Source organism: Cuculus canorus, chromosome 3 (genome assembly GCF_017976375.1).
Source record: "Cuculus canorus isolate bCucCan1 chromosome 3, bCucCan1.pri, whole genome shotgun sequence".
Lineage (NCBI taxonomy): Eukaryota > Metazoa > Chordata > Aves > Cuculiformes > Cuculidae > Cuculus > Cuculus canorus.
In genome coordinates this window covers 59,936,190-59,956,941 of record NC_071403.1, presented here as the reverse complement: position 1 = coordinate 59,956,941, position 20,752 = coordinate 59,936,190, and the positions used below count along the sequence as shown (strand labels likewise).

At 41.1% G+C, this 20,752-nt stretch overlaps 2 protein-coding genes across 3 annotated transcripts; one reads left to right on the top strand and one right to left on the bottom strand.

Moving 5' to 3' along the window:
* Positions 1-754: 754 nt before the first annotated feature.
* Positions 755-10,881, bottom strand: TBP (TATA-box binding protein). 2 transcript variants are annotated; one of them, XM_054063756.1, is made up of 8 exons: positions 10,797-10,881; positions 9,310-9,557; positions 8,474-8,805; positions 7,032-7,119; positions 4,903-4,994; positions 3,576-3,743; positions 3,193-3,287; positions 755-2,417 (listed from the first exon to the last, which is right to left on the bottom strand). In XM_054063756.1, the coding sequence occupies exons 2-8, from the start codon at positions 9,361-9,363 to the stop codon at positions 2,338-2,340; spliced, it is 909 nt and encodes a 302-aa protein (XP_053919731.1). In that variant the 5' UTR covers positions 9,364-9,557; positions 10,797-10,881; the 3' UTR covers positions 755-2,337. The 2 variants fall into 2 exon arrangements, with proteins under 2 accessions (XP_053919731.1, XP_053919732.1); XM_054063757.1 differs by having other exon boundaries at positions 10,730-10,827.
* A 2,933-nt stretch (positions 10,882-13,814) lies between these two features.
* PSMB1 (proteasome 20S subunit beta 1) lies at positions 13,815-20,159 on the top strand. Its single transcript, XM_009567075.2, has 6 exons — positions 13,815-13,977; positions 15,069-15,176; positions 16,586-16,667; positions 17,108-17,237; positions 18,798-18,904; positions 19,888-20,159. Exons 1-6 carry the CDS (start codon positions 13,877-13,879, stop codon positions 20,071-20,073), a joined length of 714 nt encoding a protein of 237 aa, XP_009565370.1. The 5' UTR covers positions 13,815-13,876; the 3' UTR covers positions 20,074-20,159.
* Positions 20,160-20,752: the final 593 nt, after the last annotated feature.

Here is a 20,752-nt window from a genome sequence, read left to right as displayed (position 1 = left end):
TAAATCCGCTTCTCTTTCTCAAAAGGTACACTGAATCGTAACTTGGCAGTTGCTACACATTCTGTTGAGTGGTTATGCAAGATAAAACGCATGAAAATTAAGTGTTTTATCTGACTTAAAACTGAGTTAATCTCTTTCTGCTGCTCCAGACAGTCCCATGCAGAAGTTCAGACAAAGCCAGCTGTACAAGAACATGTTTGTCTAGTTATTTACTGCCTGTAAGTAAAGGCAGATTTTCAAGCCGAGTTGTACCTTAAGTCTGCCATCTCTGGTAAAGTTTGAAAGTAAGTGTTGTCTGCAGGGATTCTTATATGACTGCCATATAGCTGAGGCAAGAGAAGAGTGAAACCATAATGCTGAATTTATTGTGGTAGTTGCTTAGCCACTCCTGTGGCTATAGCTGCATTATCAGAAAAGAAGACTCTGTGTGCGTGTGTCAGTATAGGATTTACCTCAGTTACATATTCCTTCATCCTGCTTAAACCCTCCATGGCTGCTTACCAGCGATGCTGAGGGTGATTTTATGAAATGGCCTACTGTGAGGGTTTTTTTACAGTATTAATTTAGATGTTGGAAATACTCTAATGAGCAGGCAGGGAATGCTTTACACATAAGCTGTCTTGTCATCATGGAACTTCATTTCCAAAAGGGTAGTTTTAAGCCTTGGTAAAGTCACAGAACAGCAAACACCATCTTAAGTCAGTATAGTACAGCGTGACTGATTTTATTGAAAAACCATCCCACAGTTACTTAAGGCTTTCCTGCAAAGTTAAGAGTTGTGCAGGAAAGGTGGTAATAGCTCAGGATCCTGCAAAAGTGTGGAGAGTCACAGTTACGTTCAAGAGCACTCAGAAGTGTTCAGTCCCTCACAGCAGAGCAGCGTGGCACTGAGGGTAATGTAGTGTTTGGGTATCTTGAACTTGCCCTGGCAAAGCTACGTTCACGAACTGCAGCTTTCTGCTAGGATCCATGAAACCAGTTATTTAAAACACCTGGAGAAACACCAGTGTACACCACTACAAGGTGAGTAGTGGTGTCCGAGGATTAAGGTCACCCACGATTCACAAGATGAGCAGTACCAAAGCCAGCCAGAACTTCATTTTGTCTGGAATGAAACACCAGCTTAGCAAATAAAAGAGGCCACGATCACATTTGGGTTAGTTTTAGATAAAAGCTGTTTGAAAGAATGTGCAACTCATAGAAAGGAGGTTACTATTACTGGAAAATAACTGGAGGGAAAAAAAAAAGTTTATTTTTAGTTCTCAGCCCATTAAGCTTCAAGCACAGTTCAGAGGGAAGATTATGTACATACTGACTCTAGTCGGAAGGGCTTTGACATTTTACAGGAACACTAATATAGTGAGCTGTCAATAGTTTGTAAAGTACAAAAGTAGTAATGTAAAGAAATTCTAGACGCTAAGCGGGGAACTCTTGTTCCAATTCAGTCAAGTGTAGCTGCTTAAGACTTGCATAAATCCCACCTGTTGAACATAAGGCAAGACATTAACACAAACTTCTTTAACCAGTCCTGTTTTGCTTTAACATACTAGAAGTATTCAAGCTAGACATTGCCAAAGATATGACTTCTGGTAAGGAAACCAGAGCATCGTTAAGGTTCTCCCAAAATGAGAAGTGGCTTACAGTAATGCCTGGGCTAATGAAAAATCCAGATTAAATTTTTTTAAAAGTTTTCAATGTATTTCACTCTACTAGTTGGGTAATTTCAAAATTCATTAAGACAGTTCCCATAATTGTATAAAGAGGGTTTATTGTACATGTGGAACTAAAGGAGGAAACAGAAGGAAGGTATATATTATATATATGTACAATGAGCCATTTTCATTAATAAATTTATTCTGTCTTGCTTAATACTGGAAAGAGGGAATGTGTCTGGCACCAAAGAAATTTAAAATTGAAAAAATTTAAAAGCTTAAGTTCTGAAAATTATAAAAACCATGGTCTTATGGAAGGAAGTTAAAACATATATACATGGCAATTTAAGTGGTTTATACGCTGAGTGACACAGTTGCATTTGTCTTTTAAACCAACTTACAGATTTTCTATGAATAGAACTGGCATTAAAACTATTTAAAAGCTAGAATATAAATAAAACTTGGAGGGACTGTTCTGGGAACAGCCCAGTAAAGCAACTCACAGTAACTCAGTAGACATAACCAATATTACAGTTCCCCTTGAGCATCAGGGAAGTAGGCACTAACTGGGAAATTGTCCAAGTCCTGATGTTGCAGTTTGCCGAAGTCCATCTCTTGTTACTGCTGTGCCATATGCAATACCTTTTAAAATATCCCCCCCAATTTCTGAGAGACGTAGAAACTGTTACGTTGTCTTTCTGAATCCCTTTAAAATAGGATAGATGTTTTCAAACGCTTCATAGATTTCTGCTCGTACTTTAGCACCTAGAAAAAGAGACATAATTACATTATACCTTTCACCAAATACTTAATTTTAGCTTATAGAACATTTAGTTGAATGTGACTATAAAAACCTACGCATATTCATAAATACCTATTTTTACAATTGTTTTTTAAATACACATTTCTTGTAGAGTATACATTATCATTTATTCCGATAAAACTTCCATTAGTATCTTTGTGTATATGCTATACCTGTAAATGGGATTTCTCAACACAATTTCTACAGGAGACCTAGCTACAAAGTACAGACCCGTAGTGTGTTCCTGTAGAAAGGCCTAACTGCAGGAGCTTTTTTTGACAGTGTGAACAACTGGGGAAAAGGAAAAGTGTAGGTAGGATTTCTGAGGGGGAGGAGGTCCTAGAGCTGAGGTATCTCCCCTTCTTTGGCTGCTGTATCAAAGAATGGCACCAACCTCCAGCCAAGCTGTTAAAGAACAGTTAACTCGGTCACACAAACACAACACACAGAAACAGACTTTCAGATGTTGCCAGAAATATTATCTGCGCTCTTACCGCTTTTTGGGCACCTGCATGCTTAAACTGGATTCACGATCATTGCCTACTTGGATTTAGCCAAACATCTGGTTTACTTCACGTGCTCTCATCCACAGAAGACTACTATGTGTTTTTTTTTTTCTCAGTACTGTCTTCTCTAAAGCACAGTACCTAGCAGCTTACATACTTCTGGTAACATGGTGTTCTCTCTGTAACATAATCTAAATCTAACCTACTGGAAGAAGATACTGGCTTCACTTACCAGTTAAAACCACTTTTCCTGAAACAAAAATAAGCAGAACAATTCTTGGCTTGATCATTCTGTAGATTAACCCAGGAAACAATTCTGGCTCATAGCTGTAAGAGAAGAGAGTGATAGAGTTTAAAACATGCTTGCAGACATACGTTCCAGTCTTTCACCTGCAACTGCAGCAATGGGCAAAGCTAACGTAGACTTTACGGCTGGAGAGAGCAACAGAAAAGATGATTTTGTGATGATTCATATTGGGCAACCTCAGTTACACCCAAGGCAGAGCAGCAATGAGAACAAAGATGCAGGTTTCCCTCTGCTGCAAGGAAATAATCTAAATGGATGTCTCTAAGCTAGTCGATATGTAGTAAGAATGTAAGTAAGCCTTTCTTTACCTGCTGAACTGCTGGTGTGTGAGTACCAGTCCTTCTAACCTGATGGGAAATTTCACATCACAGCTGCCCACCATGTTCTGAATTTTAAAATCCAAAAATTTTGCAGGAAACCCAAGTTTCTGAACAACTCTTGCATATTTTCTTGCTGCCAGTCTGGATTGCTCCTCACTGGAGTGAGAAAAAGATATCCACATTATTTCCTCAGTTAAATATTACTTGAAGCAAATAGCACTAAACCACAAATATAATAACTGGGGAAAAAAAACCCCAAACAGTCTGTGTTGAGGGGGAAGGGAAGGACACAGGCAAAATTTTTACATCCAAAATTAACAATTATCACTGGTTTTCTGCTAATTTTGGTACTAGGATCCTGAACACCATTAGTGTTGTACTCACTGTTCTCGACGCAGAAAACAAAGTTAGAACTCCCCATATTTCACAATCAAAATATCAACCTGAGTCCCTCTAATGACACATGAGAACTGTTTCTTAAGTTTTCATTGTAGAACAACTTTGAACTACTACTGCTAGAAAATGAATACTGTAAACTGACCAAATCCTCTGCTTGATTCAGCCCAGTCGCTCAAATCTGGGTTCAACACACTTACATGGCCTTACACACTGTTGCACAACTCAGTTTGCTTCAGTTTTGTAGACAGCTGAGGATGTGGTTGCTCCTAACACAGAATAAGACAGCTTGAACTTTAAGCATCACCAGACAAAGTGTTTCCTGTTCAGCTCTATTCATTCATCTCTGCTCATTAGCTTATTCCATCTGGATTCTTAACAGACTTCTTCAGAGCAGAATTTCTCTCTTGCCCATGGAAGTTAAGCCTATGTTTAGTTTTCAATTCTCATGCTTCAATGATCATGTTAAGAACAGATCAGACTTCAGGGACCAGAGACTTGCAGCTCTCGGCCTGTGATGAAGGAAGCTATTCAAATATAAAAATCACTCTTTCTCCGCCACTACAGTCCCAGTGCAGAGTCACCAAAACTTTAAAATTACTAGCAAAAAAGAAAAAAAGATAACTGCAAAGCCAAAAAAGCTAATAAAATAGCCTCCACAAACGAATTTATCAGACTGTATGAAAGAGCTTCAGAAACAGAACTACCATTTCCCTTTCATTGGGAAGTCCTTTCAGACATGAAAGATATTTTATGAAGAAACTTATATTACTCTACTTGAAATAGAGAAGAAAGCTTAGTTGTACCTGTACAACTTTGTTGTATGTATACAAATACTGTACACAAATAATAGTACTTCTAAAGCATCATGGTACAAGAGAAAAGACAGCATGAATTAGTTTGTAATGCCTAAACACACCTTTTTGCTCCTGTGCACACCATTTTCCCAGAGCTGAATATAAGTGCAGTAGTACGTGGTTCTCTTATTCTCATAATAACAGCAGCAAAACGCTGAAATGTGAGCAATGAGGCTGTTAGTGATATATTGCTTTAAACATTACATTAACATTAAATTGGCATAATCTAAGTAACAATTTACACTGCATTGCAAAGAAATATTAAGTTCAAACGCACTTATGGATCACTCAAAATTTACTCAAAATCCTTAAATCGTAAGTAGATTCAAACACACACACTGAGAGGTAGAGCCAGACAGGAAGGATATTCATCACTGCATTCATATTTTACTAAGCTCATCTCTCATTACTGTATATGCAACATAAAAATAATATTAACATTTGCAACGAAGCGATAAAGACAAATCTTAAAAATAACTAAAAAACACAGAACTTCCACATCTTTAAATTGATCTGTAATAAGCCGGATGAAAGACTACCCATCTGCAAATATTTTATGATCAGTTTTGTTTCTGTTCCTTAAAAAACTGGACATTGTTACAATACCAGCAAACAGACCAGCTGGAGATCAAAGTTCTGCGTAAACAGAAGTCACCTCAACTACCACAGCAGAACACAGCAGCCTGGTTGGTTCTAGCTTTCCATTCTAAGTACTGCAACATCTCCGCCTGCATTACCAAATACTCTAAAACTCTTTGGCACAATAGATACTAGAAACTGATGTGGGTGGGTGCGCACACACACACACACACGATCCCCTGTTTGTCTGTTATATTTAACTTGGACCAGCTCACCATGCAGCCCCATAAAATGTTCTGCTGACACGACCAAGGCGGGAGCATGGGTTATCTAACAGCACATTTGTCAAACTATGGCTTAAATAATACAGCCAAGCAACATCTTTCTTTGGTAGATGAATATACTGACTAAAAATCAGGAGTGTGTTACATAACCCGTCTTTCTCTCCACAGTGGAAAACAGCTTTTCACATCGATTATTCTAGTCTCAAGTTTTTACAGAGCCACCTACCTCTACCTTAAGGGTTACCACAGCCTGCTCAATTTTTTTTCTGCACTAATTATCTTACTCATATGCATTTATGTAACAGCATCACTGATACAAACTTACAGCAATAGTTCTGGCATATGCCTGCAGGCCTGCTTTAATAGACAGTAGAGTTCAGGTAAACTGTAGCAAAATCCCAAATACTAAACCAAAAAAGCCACACCCCAGGAAAACTGAATCCTGGCCAAGGTAAGTCAATTCAGTTACACAACACCTAAACTTTTATTATAAATAGCACCCCAACTACTGTAGTTGCAAAGACAGCATTTCCAAGGGGAGCCACACGAATGAAAACCAAAATGCCATAATTTTTTTGATTCAACGCTCCAGGTCCTCTGCTGTTGTTGGAAGTTTCCTGAGCGGATAAAAACCCCACAGTTTATTAAACTGCTGTTAAAAAGCAGCAAGCAACTTAGAAGTCAACATTAAAAAAAAAATTCATTTTGCTGTTCCACTAAACCTAGCCATCGGGAACAAGGAGATGGCAGGATTACTGGAGGACAACATGTAGGAGTGGAGCTCAGAGTGTAAGCAAGACTGTAAAAACCCAGTGTCTGCACTGCAACCACAAGAATTCCAGGAAAGCAGCCAGGTGGAGGAAGCCATAGTGTATACAGAACAACCGTGGCTCTGGCAGGAGCCCAGAACCTGAATTCTTTCTTCCTTTCTCTTTCTGGGAGACTTCATCACCAGATATGTCAGAGTGATATGAAAAAGTACTTCCTGAACACAATGAACAAACAAGCCCGTGTGAGCAGCTAAGAGGCCAGCTCTACAAGAAAAAAGTTGACCAATGTGTTACATCATTGTTTAGGTTTTTCCTAAACAAACTATGTTCTTTCTAAATCTACCAAATTACAACCTGGTAAAAAGTACAGCTACATCAGTATAAAAATTTTTTTTTACAAGTTTGACAGAATGTTCTATGTTTATTAAAGAATTCTTTTTAACAGTATAAAACTGCATCTATAGTAGGAAGATTTTTCAATCCATTTCAGCAAACCATACCCACAACCCGTGCCTTTGATATATGTTATAGGATGAACTCCCAATTCGTTTTTCTTACCTTGGGATTATATTCAGCATTTCGGGCACGAAGCGCAATAGTTTTTAGGTCAAGTTTGCAACCGAGATTCACTGTGGACACAATATTCCTGAAGAGAGTTCAGAGAAATACATTAAAAAGACAATAAGGCATTGACGCATCTTTCTCATTTTTAAACATGCTTGATTGATTTTATTTGGGTTTTGTGTGGTTTTTTTTAATTATGGGGTTTCTTCTTTAAATTTTTTTATCCAAATGAGTTCGAATGACATCTTTCCCACTGACAGGAGCACTGAGCAGTGTTTTGGCTCAAGATCCCCCTTTCGCAGGGCAGTAGCTCCTAAGGCATGATTGCTGATTCCTCATCTGCCAGATATTTATGAAAAGTGTCTCATGAGAAGAACATCTATTTCAGTTTGGCAGGAAATATTATTGGTGCTGAGAGCACCCAGCACAATCAGGGAAGCTGCTGGAAACAAGAGAAAATGAGGTAGCAATACTATCATCTGAAATTTTCCTTGGTATGCCCTTTTAGGAGGAAGAAGAGGTGCAGGACAAAGTGGGAATGACCAAGGAAGTAAAGCCTTTGCCAGGTGATAGGAAAGCAGGTCCCCAGAAAGTCTAAGAGAAATTCTTAGATGCAAAATTTGCTTGGAAACTTGTTTTATGGGAACCCCCTGAAATCTAAAGGGGGAAAAGTGAAACACGAGGAACTACTCTTCCAGTGCAAAATTCACGTTATCAACCACTGCTCTTTGGGCCTTCCACAAATTGCTGTAAAATTCTCTTTAATAAATACTGAAGTTCAGCGAAAATACTTCATACCTAAACCTAGAACTAGTTCTAGGGGTTCTCTTCCCTTATCACAAACTCAGCTGGAGCCATGAAATAGAAAGGAAACATGGAATATTAAGTACAACCCAAATGTAGCTCCTGGACTAGCAACCAGTTCCTTCCCCTCTACTCTTCCAATTCCCTTTCAGCTGTGATAGTTCCTGTATTCTGCTTTAATATCTCCCTAAAATTCTATGCACAGAGTGTGCTTTTATGCGAACGGGTCACAAGTATCCAGTAAATTACAAATACGTATATGTTTCCAGGTATCCATATTTTGAAATTTCAGATTATCAACCCACACTGATTTATAGTTAAAGCGTGATGAACATCTAAAGTGCAAAACTTACAACAGTGCTAAATGAAGACACATGTAACATCCTCCACTGGCGTGCTTAAAAGATGTGTGGTTGACAAATCACTAAGAAACTGTTTATACTACTAAGTGGTTTAGTAATGAAGCTATGCTAAAAATAAAAGAAAAAATTACTCATATTGCTAGAGGAGACCCATAAATCCTCAGGGCCTCCCCTCCCACCAAAATGCAGTACCCAATTCCTGATGTGGTTCTAAGTCTTTAAAGGGCTGCCTGAGAATAGACATGCTGCACTATCACATGGGACACTCACTGCAGCTGCGGCACTATGCCAGAGCTCTCCGACGCCGGTGTTGCAGGAGTTATCGGAGTCATCGGCGTCATTGGAGAGGGGTACAGAGGTGTGGTGCCTGGTAAAGGGGCCGTCGTAAGAGTCTGTGAGTGGAAGAGCTGGGGAGTTTGGCCAGATGTTCCCTGTGTTGCTTGCTGTGATGTAGACTGCTGCGCCGCTTGCTGCTGCTGCTGCTGCCGCTGCTGTTCCTCCAGGATGGACAAACTGTTGGTGCTCTGGACAGGCTGTGGTGTCAGTCCTGTGCCATATGGCATCATTGGGCTAAAAATTGGAATTCCTGGAGTCATTGCACCCTACAGAAGAAAGCATGAAACAGAAAGCACAGATCCTGTTGACTCCATTTCAATTTTAAAAGAAAAGGCTTGCAGGAGTCATCTAAAAATAAACCAACCTAAGCTGATCATATAAAACCTGAGGCATAAAGTAGTAACTCACTAAAACCAGAAAGCCCTCGACATTGTTTGAACAAAGCCCGTGCCCTTCCTACCAAAAGCATTCACAGCACAGGGACAGACCATTAAGTTGGTTTAACGGGTAACCACCAAAATTAAATTAATATTTCCAACTTCTCAGTCATGTTTCAGCTTAAAGGAACCCCATATATCTGCATCTTTCTTATACCACTGCATATACAAATTGATGGGTTTAAAATTCTGCTTTATACTAACACTATTCTATAGCTAGCAGAACATTCTAGATTTGCTAACAAAACAACCCTGAAGTTACATGCAAGAAACAGAAAACACTTTCACAAAGAAATTCAGATCCCAGTTGTATATTAAATTGTTTGGTTTTACCTGAGGGGAGGCTAAGCCTGGAGCGTAGGGTGGCAAACTATTGTTCTGATCCATGATTCCAGTTATTTCTTTGGTGAGGCCAGAAGGGAAGTATTTCCTTCAATTAATTTATAGTAACTGCAAATCCTAGAGGGATTTTAACACTTTAAAACATTCCAGTGAAGTAGCTTTTTAAGCCAAGCTGAAAGCGTTAGGAAAACATCGGCTCCAGAGAAATGCATGCTAGGAGTCAAATCCTAATAAAGAACCTGAAAAGAGAAAAAGTGTCATCTTGAGAACAATATGTAAACAGAAACTCAGAACCAAACCTACCAGCTGCTCAGTTGGATAAGAGACACCCACTTAGAAATAAACGTAAGAACATTCACACACACGCACAATCCACAGAAATAAACCTTTTCAGGCACACTCTACAGAACCTTCGCAGCATGCTTCTGCTGAAGTCCCTGGCAAGTAACGTGCCTCAGATGAACAGGCCTCTAACTGAACCCTCCTCCACAAACAACTCAAGCTGCTCATGCTCATTCTCCTCCAGGCTTTGCTTTAGCTGGAAAGGCACCGATTTTTTTTTTTTTTTTTTTGGAACTAATTCCATTGACTACCAACTGACAGCCTAACCGACACATTTCTCTTAAGTTTCTTCCTGGGAATTTTAAGGCTTGGGCTTCCAAAAATACCAGCACTGATGGTCAAATCAGAACTACGAAACCTTCTGCCATCCACTCACATAAAATGAAGCACTTAGACATTTCAAACAACAACATCATGTGCTTTATGAGAGAGAAAAGAAAAAGATAGAAAAGTCAATTTTAGGTACAGAATTGAAATGTATACATGATTTTCACTAGATCTGTTCTGTTGTGTTACGGAAGTAAAAAACACAAGTCGAGAATTTAGGCACTACATCTTGAAATCAAACATTTTTCCATTAATTTACAGCTTTCTTAACTAGATACCTATGGCCCAGAAATATTGAAGACTGTTTTTAGGCCAGAGGCAGCCCACCTCAAGATTCGAGGAAAGCCTGCTCATCCTTTTTTTTTTTAAAAAAAAAATATAGGAATTTAGAATCACGTCCATATTTATATTGCAGATAAGAAGTCAGGTTTTTTTCCCCCCCCATGACCACAAGCCGACGTTGTGTTTACCCTCCCCAGAGGCAGCAAACGAAGCATCCAGGTTTTATAGCCTGGAGACTGGGTGAAGGGGGGATCAGAAGCCTAAACCTCACTCCAGAAGAGACAAAGCCAGCCCCGCGGCGGTTCAGCCGGGACGCGCCTGCTGGGCCCACCGGGAGCCCATCCCACCGCCGCTCCCCATTCGGGTTCCCCCCCCCACGACACGGGGCCGCCCTCGGGAACAGCTCCCCCCCCAGCTCCCCTTCTGCCCCTTTCCCTCGCTCTCCACCCCCGCCGCTCACCCCCCGCCGGCCCCGCAGGGCGGGAGGAAAGAAGGACAGGAGCAGCAGTGGCGCGCGCGGACGTTACCTGCCGCTCACGGCACCTCCCCCGCCGCCCAGGGCCCGCGCCGCCGGCGCGCCGAAAGCGCGTCACTTCCGCCCCCGCCTCTCCCGCCGCCATCTTTAGTGAGGGCGTGGGGGCGGGGGTGGGCTGGAGGGTCTCGTGTGGTGCTGCGGGGTCGTGGGGTGGGAGATCGAGGGAGGCGGTTCGGCCCTTCTGCTCCTCTCCCGTAAGACCCCGCTGGAAGTTCTGTGCCCAGTTTTGGGATCTCAAACCTGAGAAGGATGTGGAGCCGGCCCAGAGGAGGGCTACAAAGATGATCAGAGGGCTGGAACACCTCCCATACGAGGACGGGCTGAGAGAGTTGGGGTTTTTCAGCCTGGAGAAGAGAAGGCTCCAAGAAGATCTTATAGCTACTTTCAAGTACCCCCCTCCAGGGGCTACGAGAAAGCTGAGGAGGGACTGTTCACATGGGCACGGAGTGGTAGGACTAGAGAGAATACTAGACATTAGAAGGAAATTCTTCACAATGAGGGTGATGAGGCACTGGCACAGGTTGCCCAGGGAAGCTGTGGCTGCCCCATCCCTGGAAGCACCAGTGTTCAAGGCCAAGTTGGATGGAGCCATGGGCAGCCAGACCTAGTGGGATGTGTCCCTGCTCATGGCAGGGAGGTTGGAACTGGATGATCTTTAAAGTCACTTCCAACCCAAACCACTATGATCCTGTGATTGTTTCTCGTGTTTTGATTGTCCTGCTCTACTCTTCATAGTTCTAGGCAACACAGTATAGAAAAGAGATCAAGCTACTAGAGAGTGTCCAAAGGAAGGATGCGAAGCTGATGAAGGGTCTAGAGGGGAAGCAACGTGAGAAGAGGCTAAAGTCACTTGGTTTGTTCAGTCTGGAGAAGAGAGACTGAGGGGAGCCCACATCACAACGGAGGGAGGAGGAGCAGGTACTGATCTCTTCTGTCTGGTGACTGATGGTAGGACCTGAGAGAATGTCAAGAAGATGTGCTAGGGAAGTTTAGGTTGGATATTAGGAAAAGGCTCTTCACCCAGGGGGTGGTGAAGCACTGGAACAGGGTCCCCAGGGAAGCAGTCATGGTGCCAAACCTGATGATATTCAAGAAGCTTTTGGACAATGCGCTCAGACACATGGTATGAGTGTTGGGGTTGTCCTATGCAGGGGCAGGGGTTGGACCTGATGATCCTTGTGGGTCCCATCCCACTCAGAACATTCTATGATTTTTGAGCTGCACACATTGCCTCCCCTTGCTCCTTGACTGAGGAGTCATGCACCCTGCACTGCCACCACCTTGCTGTCCACGTACAACTCTCACGGAGGCTTTGGTACCAGCTGCTCCTTCCTGAGCAGAGGGACATGCTTATCCTGCAGATGCTGATAACCTGTACAGATTTGTCTCCATATATAATAATGATTGCTTGGAGTAATGTGTCACTTTGTGTACTTGATTTGCATAAATCAAAAGAAAGGAGTACAGTATGACTGAAAACCCAGAATCAGCCAGCTGGAGGATATCAACCTTGAAGAAAGGACATGTTGCTGATCATCTTGACCAGGCATGCTCAACAGGCCAGTTTGACAAGGAGATACTTAGAACTTCTGATTCCTAAATACCACCAGAGAGACCCTGTTATTAGAAATACCAAGCATAATTAATATGCCATTATTAAGATTAGTTCTGATAAATAATATGTAAAGACTTTCTGAGAAATAAGATACATATGCACATAATAAGAAGATAAAAAGCTCTAGTACTGGTATCGGGGTGTGCATGTCTTAGGAGGAGCTGATCCCCAGCACTGAATAGAAGGTCTGCTTTCTAAAACTCCAAAAAGAGTCTTAGAGAGTTTTGAAGAAATGTCTTCAAGTTGTACCAGGTGAAGTTCAGATTAGATACCAGGAAAAAATTCTTCACTGAAAAGGTTATCAGACACTGGCAGAGGCTGCCCAGGGAGGTGGTTGAGTCCCCATCCTTGGAGGGATTTAAAGACGGGCAGATGAGGTGCCCGGGGACATGGTTTAGTAGTGGACAGGTATGGTTGGACTCGATTTCAAAAGTCTTTTCCAACCACAATTCTTTGATTCTATGAAAACAAGTAGTTTGAAAGACACGCTATCTGCCTGCAACTTTCAAAACTACAGTTACTTAAATGAGACTTCAGCTGAAGTTAGAAAACTGAGTCTACTTTAGCTCAAACCAGAATGTTCCATTTTTGTGATAGCAACTCCTTGCACCACCTGCTTTTCTAGGGCAGGAGGCATCCTGCTGCTCCCCGTGGGGTGGCTTTGGTCACCATGCCATAGTGATACAAGAAGTAGTACCTATTACAAAAAATGGAATATCTTTGATTTAAGCTGAATCTTAGAATCATAGAATAGTTTGAGTTAAGTTAAAGAGTTAAGTTTCATCTAAGTAACTGTATTTTTGAAAACTAGACAGAATATCCCTCTGCCACCGTGTTTTCTTTCAAACAGTGTTTTTCCAGACACTATTCATTCTTTGGAGATGACAACAGCGTGATCTGTGCTGAACTGATGTCTCTGCTGTGACCACCTCTGTGTGGTGTCTCTCCCCATCTCTAATGCAAGGTCAGGCAGAGCTGGCTCCAAAGCTCCAAATTAGCAAGAGATTTGTCTGTTGTGAAGTTCATAATAACATTAAAACCAGACCTTGGAAAGTAATAGAATATGCATAAGATTGCTGGGAAAACTGGTCCATGTGCATGTAAGTGGGAAATCCATCCCGTCCCAGGTCTTGTCTGGCTGCACACGATTGATGGAGATCGCTTCCTCGTGTTGCACACCCCTGATAAAGGATGCTTGATTTCTGAAACTCCAGAACGAGCCTTAGAGAGTTTACTTGGCGACATTTTTGGCTCCAATAGCTTCCACCCCCCACTCCCCTCGGCTGGCGGGGCGCGCAGGAACCCGCTCTCTCGCCCCCGCCCCCGCCGGCCCGGGACTGGGCGTCCTCCAGAGCAGCCGAGACGAGGCCACCGCCTTCCTAGAGCGGCGCCCAGCTCCACTTCCGTATCCTGTGCCGCCATTTTGCCGTGAGACAGCAGTGAGCGGTGCCGCGGGGATGTTGTCAACTTTTGGCTATGCCGACTCCAGGCTCGAGACGGGTTACGAGCTTGGCGCGCCCGTGCAGCATCGCTTCTCTCCCTACACCTTTAACGGAGGGTGAGGAGTCGTGGGCTGGGGCTGGGGCGGGCGGCGGCCCCTCGGAGCCCCTCGGAGAGCGGCGGCAGGGCTGGGTCTGCCTCGTCTTACTCTCGCCTCCCCGCGGTGCTCCGTGAGGGTTTGTCTGTCCTTGCGAGCGCCTCTTGGCAGAGAAAGGGAGGCAGCGCGGGGAGAGCTGGGCTCGGCGCTGGCCTGGGTTGAGCGTCCCATGGGTCCTTGGAGTGTTCTTCCCTGCCCCCTCGAGCTCCGTAAGCTTTCATGGGTCAAGACAAGTACCTCCCGTTCTCCGCGGGGCTTGTTTCTTTATAGTGACTCAGGAAAGCCATGTAGTGGTCATACCACTAGCTTTTAAATCTCAAAGCGGGTTGGCCTTATCATAGCTGTTAAAGGTTGCTTAAAAGGCTGTTTTACAGGCACTTTACAGGCACTTGCTCTGAGTTGTTGACAGGATCCGGCCAACATGGTGTTGCTTGGGATTTTTTTTTTTTTATAATAGCTAACTGCTTTTTAAAGGACATCTGTTTGTTACTTAATGGTAGCACACAGACAATCACAAAACTAGTTGGTTAGAAGTAAATAACATAAGATCAGATTTAAAAAGTGATGCTGATTTAAGTATGATGATAGTGATGGCAGGACGGTTGGAACTATATGATCTTTAAGGTCCCTTCCAACCCAAACTGTTCTATGATTCTATGATACTTAGTACTTGGCTGGAATGATTTTGCTTGGAGAGCCAAACTGTTGTAGAGGATAAATTTTTCATTGTCAGGCATCTAAAATTGATAGTCCATTGAATCTGGTTCTTGTATTCTGTAGAAACTCTGTTTTACTAAGTTCCTATACAGTTCTTGGTGAAAGCAGAGAATCATGTATGTATGTACGTATGTACTCTTCAGTGTGTTCTCCTATCTTCTTCTTCCCATCTTGAGTCACATGGAGGGATGTGCATTGTGGGAAACATAGCAAGGAACATAAGATGCTTGACAAAATGTGAGTCTGGATATAGAACAGCTGTCTAGTCTGTTCCTCTGTTTGCTAGGAAAGTATTTGTTCTAAAAATCATGATTCTAAGAATACTCTTCTTCAAGGACTGTGTTGGCGATTGCTGGAGAAGACTTTTCTATTGTTGCTTCTGACACGCGTCTGAGTGAAGGTTATGCAATTCACTGCCGGGACAGTCCAAAATGCTACAAACTGTAAGTCCAGATGTTGAAAAAATTGATATAGATGAATGGTCTTTTGTATCGATGAGCACGTCACCTCCCTGGAATGATCTATCACTTTCTTTAAGCAGAATTCTTAGAAAAACAGGGTAGTAATAGATTGATTTTGGAGTCATAATGACACTTCCTGTAATGCAAGAAGTGATGTGAGTTGTAAATACATTGAAATTATGTGCTTTTGAAGTTGGCAAATAACAGAACATTTTTAGCATGATAGAAGGCTTAATGTAAGCTGGGTAGTTTTTTGGCTGGATAATCAGAAGAACTTTCGTCTTAACTGTAGCAAAACTTAATCCTGTAGTAAATCATTCTGCTACATCCAAACACCTAGTGTTGGTACACAAGCATGCCCACTGCTGCCAGTTATGCTGTGTCTCTGTAGTCAACCATCTGGCACTTCAAAGAGGTGTTTGTTTCAGGAGAGGTAAACCTGTCAGTAGTTCTGCTATTGAACTTTATATGCTCACTGTATATTTATCTTGACTGGCCTAAATAGTCTTCTCTGGTTTAAAATTACAAGTTGTCTACATTCTTTTGACTGCAGCAGGTGCTTGCTTAGTAGGCTGCTGTCAGATAGTACATGTTATTTTTTTGTGTATTTGTTATTATTGTTGAAGGCGAAAAATCATATGAACTTGTTTCTCCTGACTAACTCCTTACTGTATCTTTGACTCTGATATTGTCCAAATGGAAATTACTGTGGTACAAGCTGTGTGCTGCACACGATGGCTTTGTGTAACAGGCAGAGAAGATTTCAATTTAGATTGTTTTCTGAATGACTGCTCTGTGTGTTAGTCTGTTTGTAAACTCTCACTGGTAAATCTAGAATTTAAATTTCAAACATGAGTTTCCGTACTTAGTGTTCATGAAACATTTTGAAACTGAGCGAAGAGCTAGCCTTCTGCAGTGCATCCACAGCCAGATAACTTTAGTGGTGCTGATGCAGAAAATAAATGTTACATACAGCATAAATACCTGCAAGTCTTAAGGCAGTTCTTTGCCCCGATGGAGTAAAACTGGGCTGAGTGAGAGGAGGTAGTAGGCTCTCCATCTTGGGAATAGATCCTCTAGCAAGACTGAATGCAAACAGCTAGAGTTAGAGGTGCATGAAGAAAGTAAGAATTTCTTCTTGTCAGTCTTGCTGTGGAAGTCAGTGGATTGAAGAAAGACATTGGCACAGTCTTGTGCTTAACGAATCCTCTCCAAGATACGGGTTGCAGTTACTTTCTATAAACAAAATATGTTACTACATTTTAGACAACTGGTTTTGTTAGCGTTGGAGAAACTGAAAATGTATCTGGTGTTTTGATAATAATATATGGTGTAAGAAAGTGATATAGTTCATACTAAATCTAAAATCACAACAAAATTTTGTTTTACAGAACAGAACAAACAGTCATTGGATGCAGTGGTTTCCATGGCGACTGCCTTACCCTTACTAAAATTATTGAAGCAAGATTAAAGGTATGTAACTATCCTATTGTATTTAGAAACTTATATTCTCAGTATCACATTTGAGACCAATTATATATTGTTTTAAATATAATTTGTGCTGTTATTCTTCAAGTGTTTGTATTGTAACTGGATCGCTAGTGAAAGATCAGGCAGAGGAAATGAATGCTGTCTTCTTTCTAAGCGTAACATCACAAATTAAAGAATGGAAGAGCTAGAGAGGATAGTGTTAGTGACGCAACATCTATTCTTCGCAAAACTTTTGAGAAATGTTAATTTTTGGCTTCTAAGGAGGCTTTAGTTGTAGACCATAGTGTTTTCAGTAACCATGCTAGTTAACAATCTTGCTTAGCATCAGATTCTTCTGTAATGAGGGTACAAAAAATGTAAATTCAATTGAGCGTAAAGTTTAGTGTTTGACTTTCTTCTTGGACATACTGTACCGTTTGCAGATGTATAAGCATTCCAACAACAAGACCATGACTACTGGGGCTATTGCAGCAATGCTGTCTACGATCCTGTATTCTCGACGTTTCTTTCCTTACTACGTTTACAACATAATTGGTGGACTTGATGAAGAAGGTAAGGCTTCGGAAAAAAAGGAAGAATGGAGAGTCTGAATTTCTGTGGATAAACAGCTGTCCTTTTACATCTTGGGTGCATTGATGGAATAAGAGTTTGCGTTCCTGTTCCTCACGCTTACCTTTAGGCATTATGGTACTTACACAGGTCAGATGCATTTTATATATTTGACTTGTTTCCTAGTTTCTGCTAACAACTTGATTCTTTATTTCTGAAGGTCTAAAAGCTGTATTATGATTATTTGATTACAAGTGAAACCTGCCAGCCTTCCTTACCTGTTATTCTTTGCTCTAGACTGGAATGCTTTATCACAGTTTTGCTGGTTTTCTTGATTGTGTCTTTAAAAGAGAGGTTAGCAGTAAAATTGCATGTATTTTACTGAGACCTGTAGGTGTGGTAGAAGATATTAAATATAAAAATTTACTTCACAGACAGGTTTCTAAAAAGAGATTTTTTTTTTTAAATGAAAATTGTGACTTCCACGTGGAAACTGTAGTTCAATATACAGCCCTTCCAGGACTTACCAGGCTCTTGTCCAGTGATTTGGTTGAATTGCTTAAATACTGTGTTTTCTGGCTTTGAGCAGGTGGTTGGAGATGGTCTTGCTTGGATGATTTTAACTGCTCTCCACAGTCGGTCGTTACCATTAATTTATACTGCTTTCCCAGTCTTACTAAGACATGTCTATGTTATGTGGAATCTGGAAGGGGATTGGTCTGTCTGCTCTGTGTAACGGTAAATCTCAGATTATGAGGGTGCTGTAGCAATTGAGAAGAATCAAGAGTGCAGGTTTGTGCGCATGGGCTTAATTTGGGTCCAGAAAGGTTGATTTGTTTTGATGTAGTGATACTTTCTGGATCTCTGCTGGGTTCCTCAGAGCTGCTCAGCTGCTTGTGCTGTGCTGCCAAGGGCACTGCCCAGTTTATGAACTTGGATGCAGCCTGCCTGAAGGGAAAGGCTGAGCTCGTCCAGGTGCTGCATTTTGACTAGCGTGTCCTTATCAAACACTGGTGCTTGAAAACTACAGTGCATTTGCATCTCTGATGTCAGTGCAAGCTAATAAGTTTTGCACGACCTTGCCTAACTCCAGAGGAAAGTGGATAAGAGACCAGAGCATCATTCCTGGTTCCAGGAAGGTGATGCAGAGGTATTCAGGGGTGCTTTGTGGAAGTAATTCAAGAACGGTATCATTCAAGAAAGATGGCTAAGCTGCCTCTTTGTGTTAGCTTTAGAACCAGCAGAGCTTTTAGTGCAGCACTGCACTTCAGCATGTTCTCCTGCTTCGATTATTCTGCATAGCACTTCTTCTGTGGTAAGTACTTTAGAAAACATCTGTTATAGCTTAAATGTTGAAGATAACCTTGCACATAGTACCAGGCCACAACCATAGTGAGCCTAATGTACAAAGCGTTGTTTGAACATAGTGCAGTATTATTTGGTAAAGGTTTGCTGGGATCTGTGGTGCTGCAGAGACTGCTTGTGGAGAGAGTTAATTTCTCATCTAATTGTTTATCTATATTGAGCATCTTTCTGGATTGTGATTGCATACTTTTTTTTCAGGGAAGGGGGCTGTGTATAGCTTTGATCCAGTAGGCTCATACCAGCGAGATTCTTTCAAAGCTGGTGGATCAGCAAGTGCCATGCTGCAACCTTTGCTTGATAACCAGGTAAAACAGTTCGTGTGGTGTCCTCCAGCTCCCTCCCGCTTTTATTATCTCAGTAAATATTTGTGACATTCAAATTCATGTAGCTTTACTTTTGGGGAATATTACTTTTGAGAGAGATTTTAAATGTATTACAGGTAAGACTGTTAATCCATATATATATAAATTCTGTGGCTTTACCTTCCCAGGAGAAATCAAAGCTTTGCTTTAGAATCTGTTCAGGTTTTTAATATACTACCAACAGTGGACTGCCTGTTTAAAATACAGGTAGATGTTTTAATTGGGGAATTAATGTCTCCCATAGAAAAAAACCCTACACAACTTCTGAGGTTTGTTTTTTTTGTTTTGTTTTTATTTGTTTTTTTGTTTTTCCCCCCCTAGCTAGTAACATAAATATTCCTGTTACTTAGCATGAAATAATAATTAATAAGATATTGCTGGCAGCTGTATATATACTTTTTATCAATTAATGTATGTTTGTTTAAAAGTCTTAAGTTTTGTAAGCCTCAGACAGGATTTTCTAAGAATGTTCTTAACTGCTGGAAAGTTATTCAATTGAATCTGTCTAAAAATATTTGAAGAATATTTTTATATTTAATTAAAGCTGTTAATTGTTGAGTGAGAGAAATACCAAAGTATGTTTTGCTCATTTTATTCTCTGACATTGGTGTTGAGAAGTTTGTGAAGAATTAGATTAGTTCTGATCAGAATGTTCAGTGTGATTTTTGTATACATGGAGTGAGTGGGAAGAGCTGTGCTGGCTGCATACTGGATCTGCTTCAATTACTTTTGTAGCGGTATCAGCACTGGCAAAGTTCTGATTGTAAGTTGTGTGGAGGAATACTTTTGCCAGATTTGGGTTTCTAAGGGACTAACCATTTCTTATTTTTAAGTTATTTAAATCTGCTCATTGTAGTGCAGACTGAAACAGCTTTCATGCTAGATGGGTCATACTTTCTTTAAAATGCATTTTCATCTTCTCTTAGATTGGCTTCAAGAACATGCAAAATGTGGAACAGGTACCTCTCACCCTGGAGAAGGCTTTGCAGCTGGTTAAAGATGTCTTTATTTCTGCTGCTGAGAGAGATGTGTACACTGGGGATGCACTTAAGATTTGCATTGTCACAAAAGATGGCATCAAAGAGGAAACTGTCCCGCTACGAAAAGACTAATTCACTTCACTTATAAACATGTAATCTATGATGTACGACTTATCTGTATTATGAAGACATTTGTCTTATTAAACTTTTTTCAAGAAGTTTGACTACTGTAACGCTGAATATTTTCTACCTCTATTGGATTTGATAGTGTGTTTTAGAAACCAGAGCAGTTCATGATAAGGAAGTGGCTGAGTTACAAATAATTTTCATTCTTAACCTATTGATCAGCCTAATTCCAATTTCGGTTTATTCTTCTTCTTGCAATCCCTTACACTACAATATGGAGGCGTTTAAACTTATTACAGTTTAGATTCACAGACTTTTCTGATAGTCCCTTCAGTTCAGCCTTGGTTTAGTGAGAAAAGCATTTGTTCTGTTTGTGCTGCCTTTTCTGCACTTCATAGCTTGCCTTGCCTATCTTCTTCTTTATCTTGCTGGCACGCTATCCTGGCATTTGACCTCTGTACTTACTTACAGAGACGGTAAATACAAGTCACCTGAAACCAGTTTCTCTGTGTAAGAGGGTATAATGTTAATTTAAATATTCCAGAGTTTAGTCCTGAACTCTGCATCTGGACTCATCTCTGTTTCTGTTTGGTTAATGCTCAAAGTCTGAAGCATCATCCTTTTCTGGCTAGTGATGGAAAATAACTTAATAGAGAGATTCCTGAATGCCTGTTAATGTCTGGGG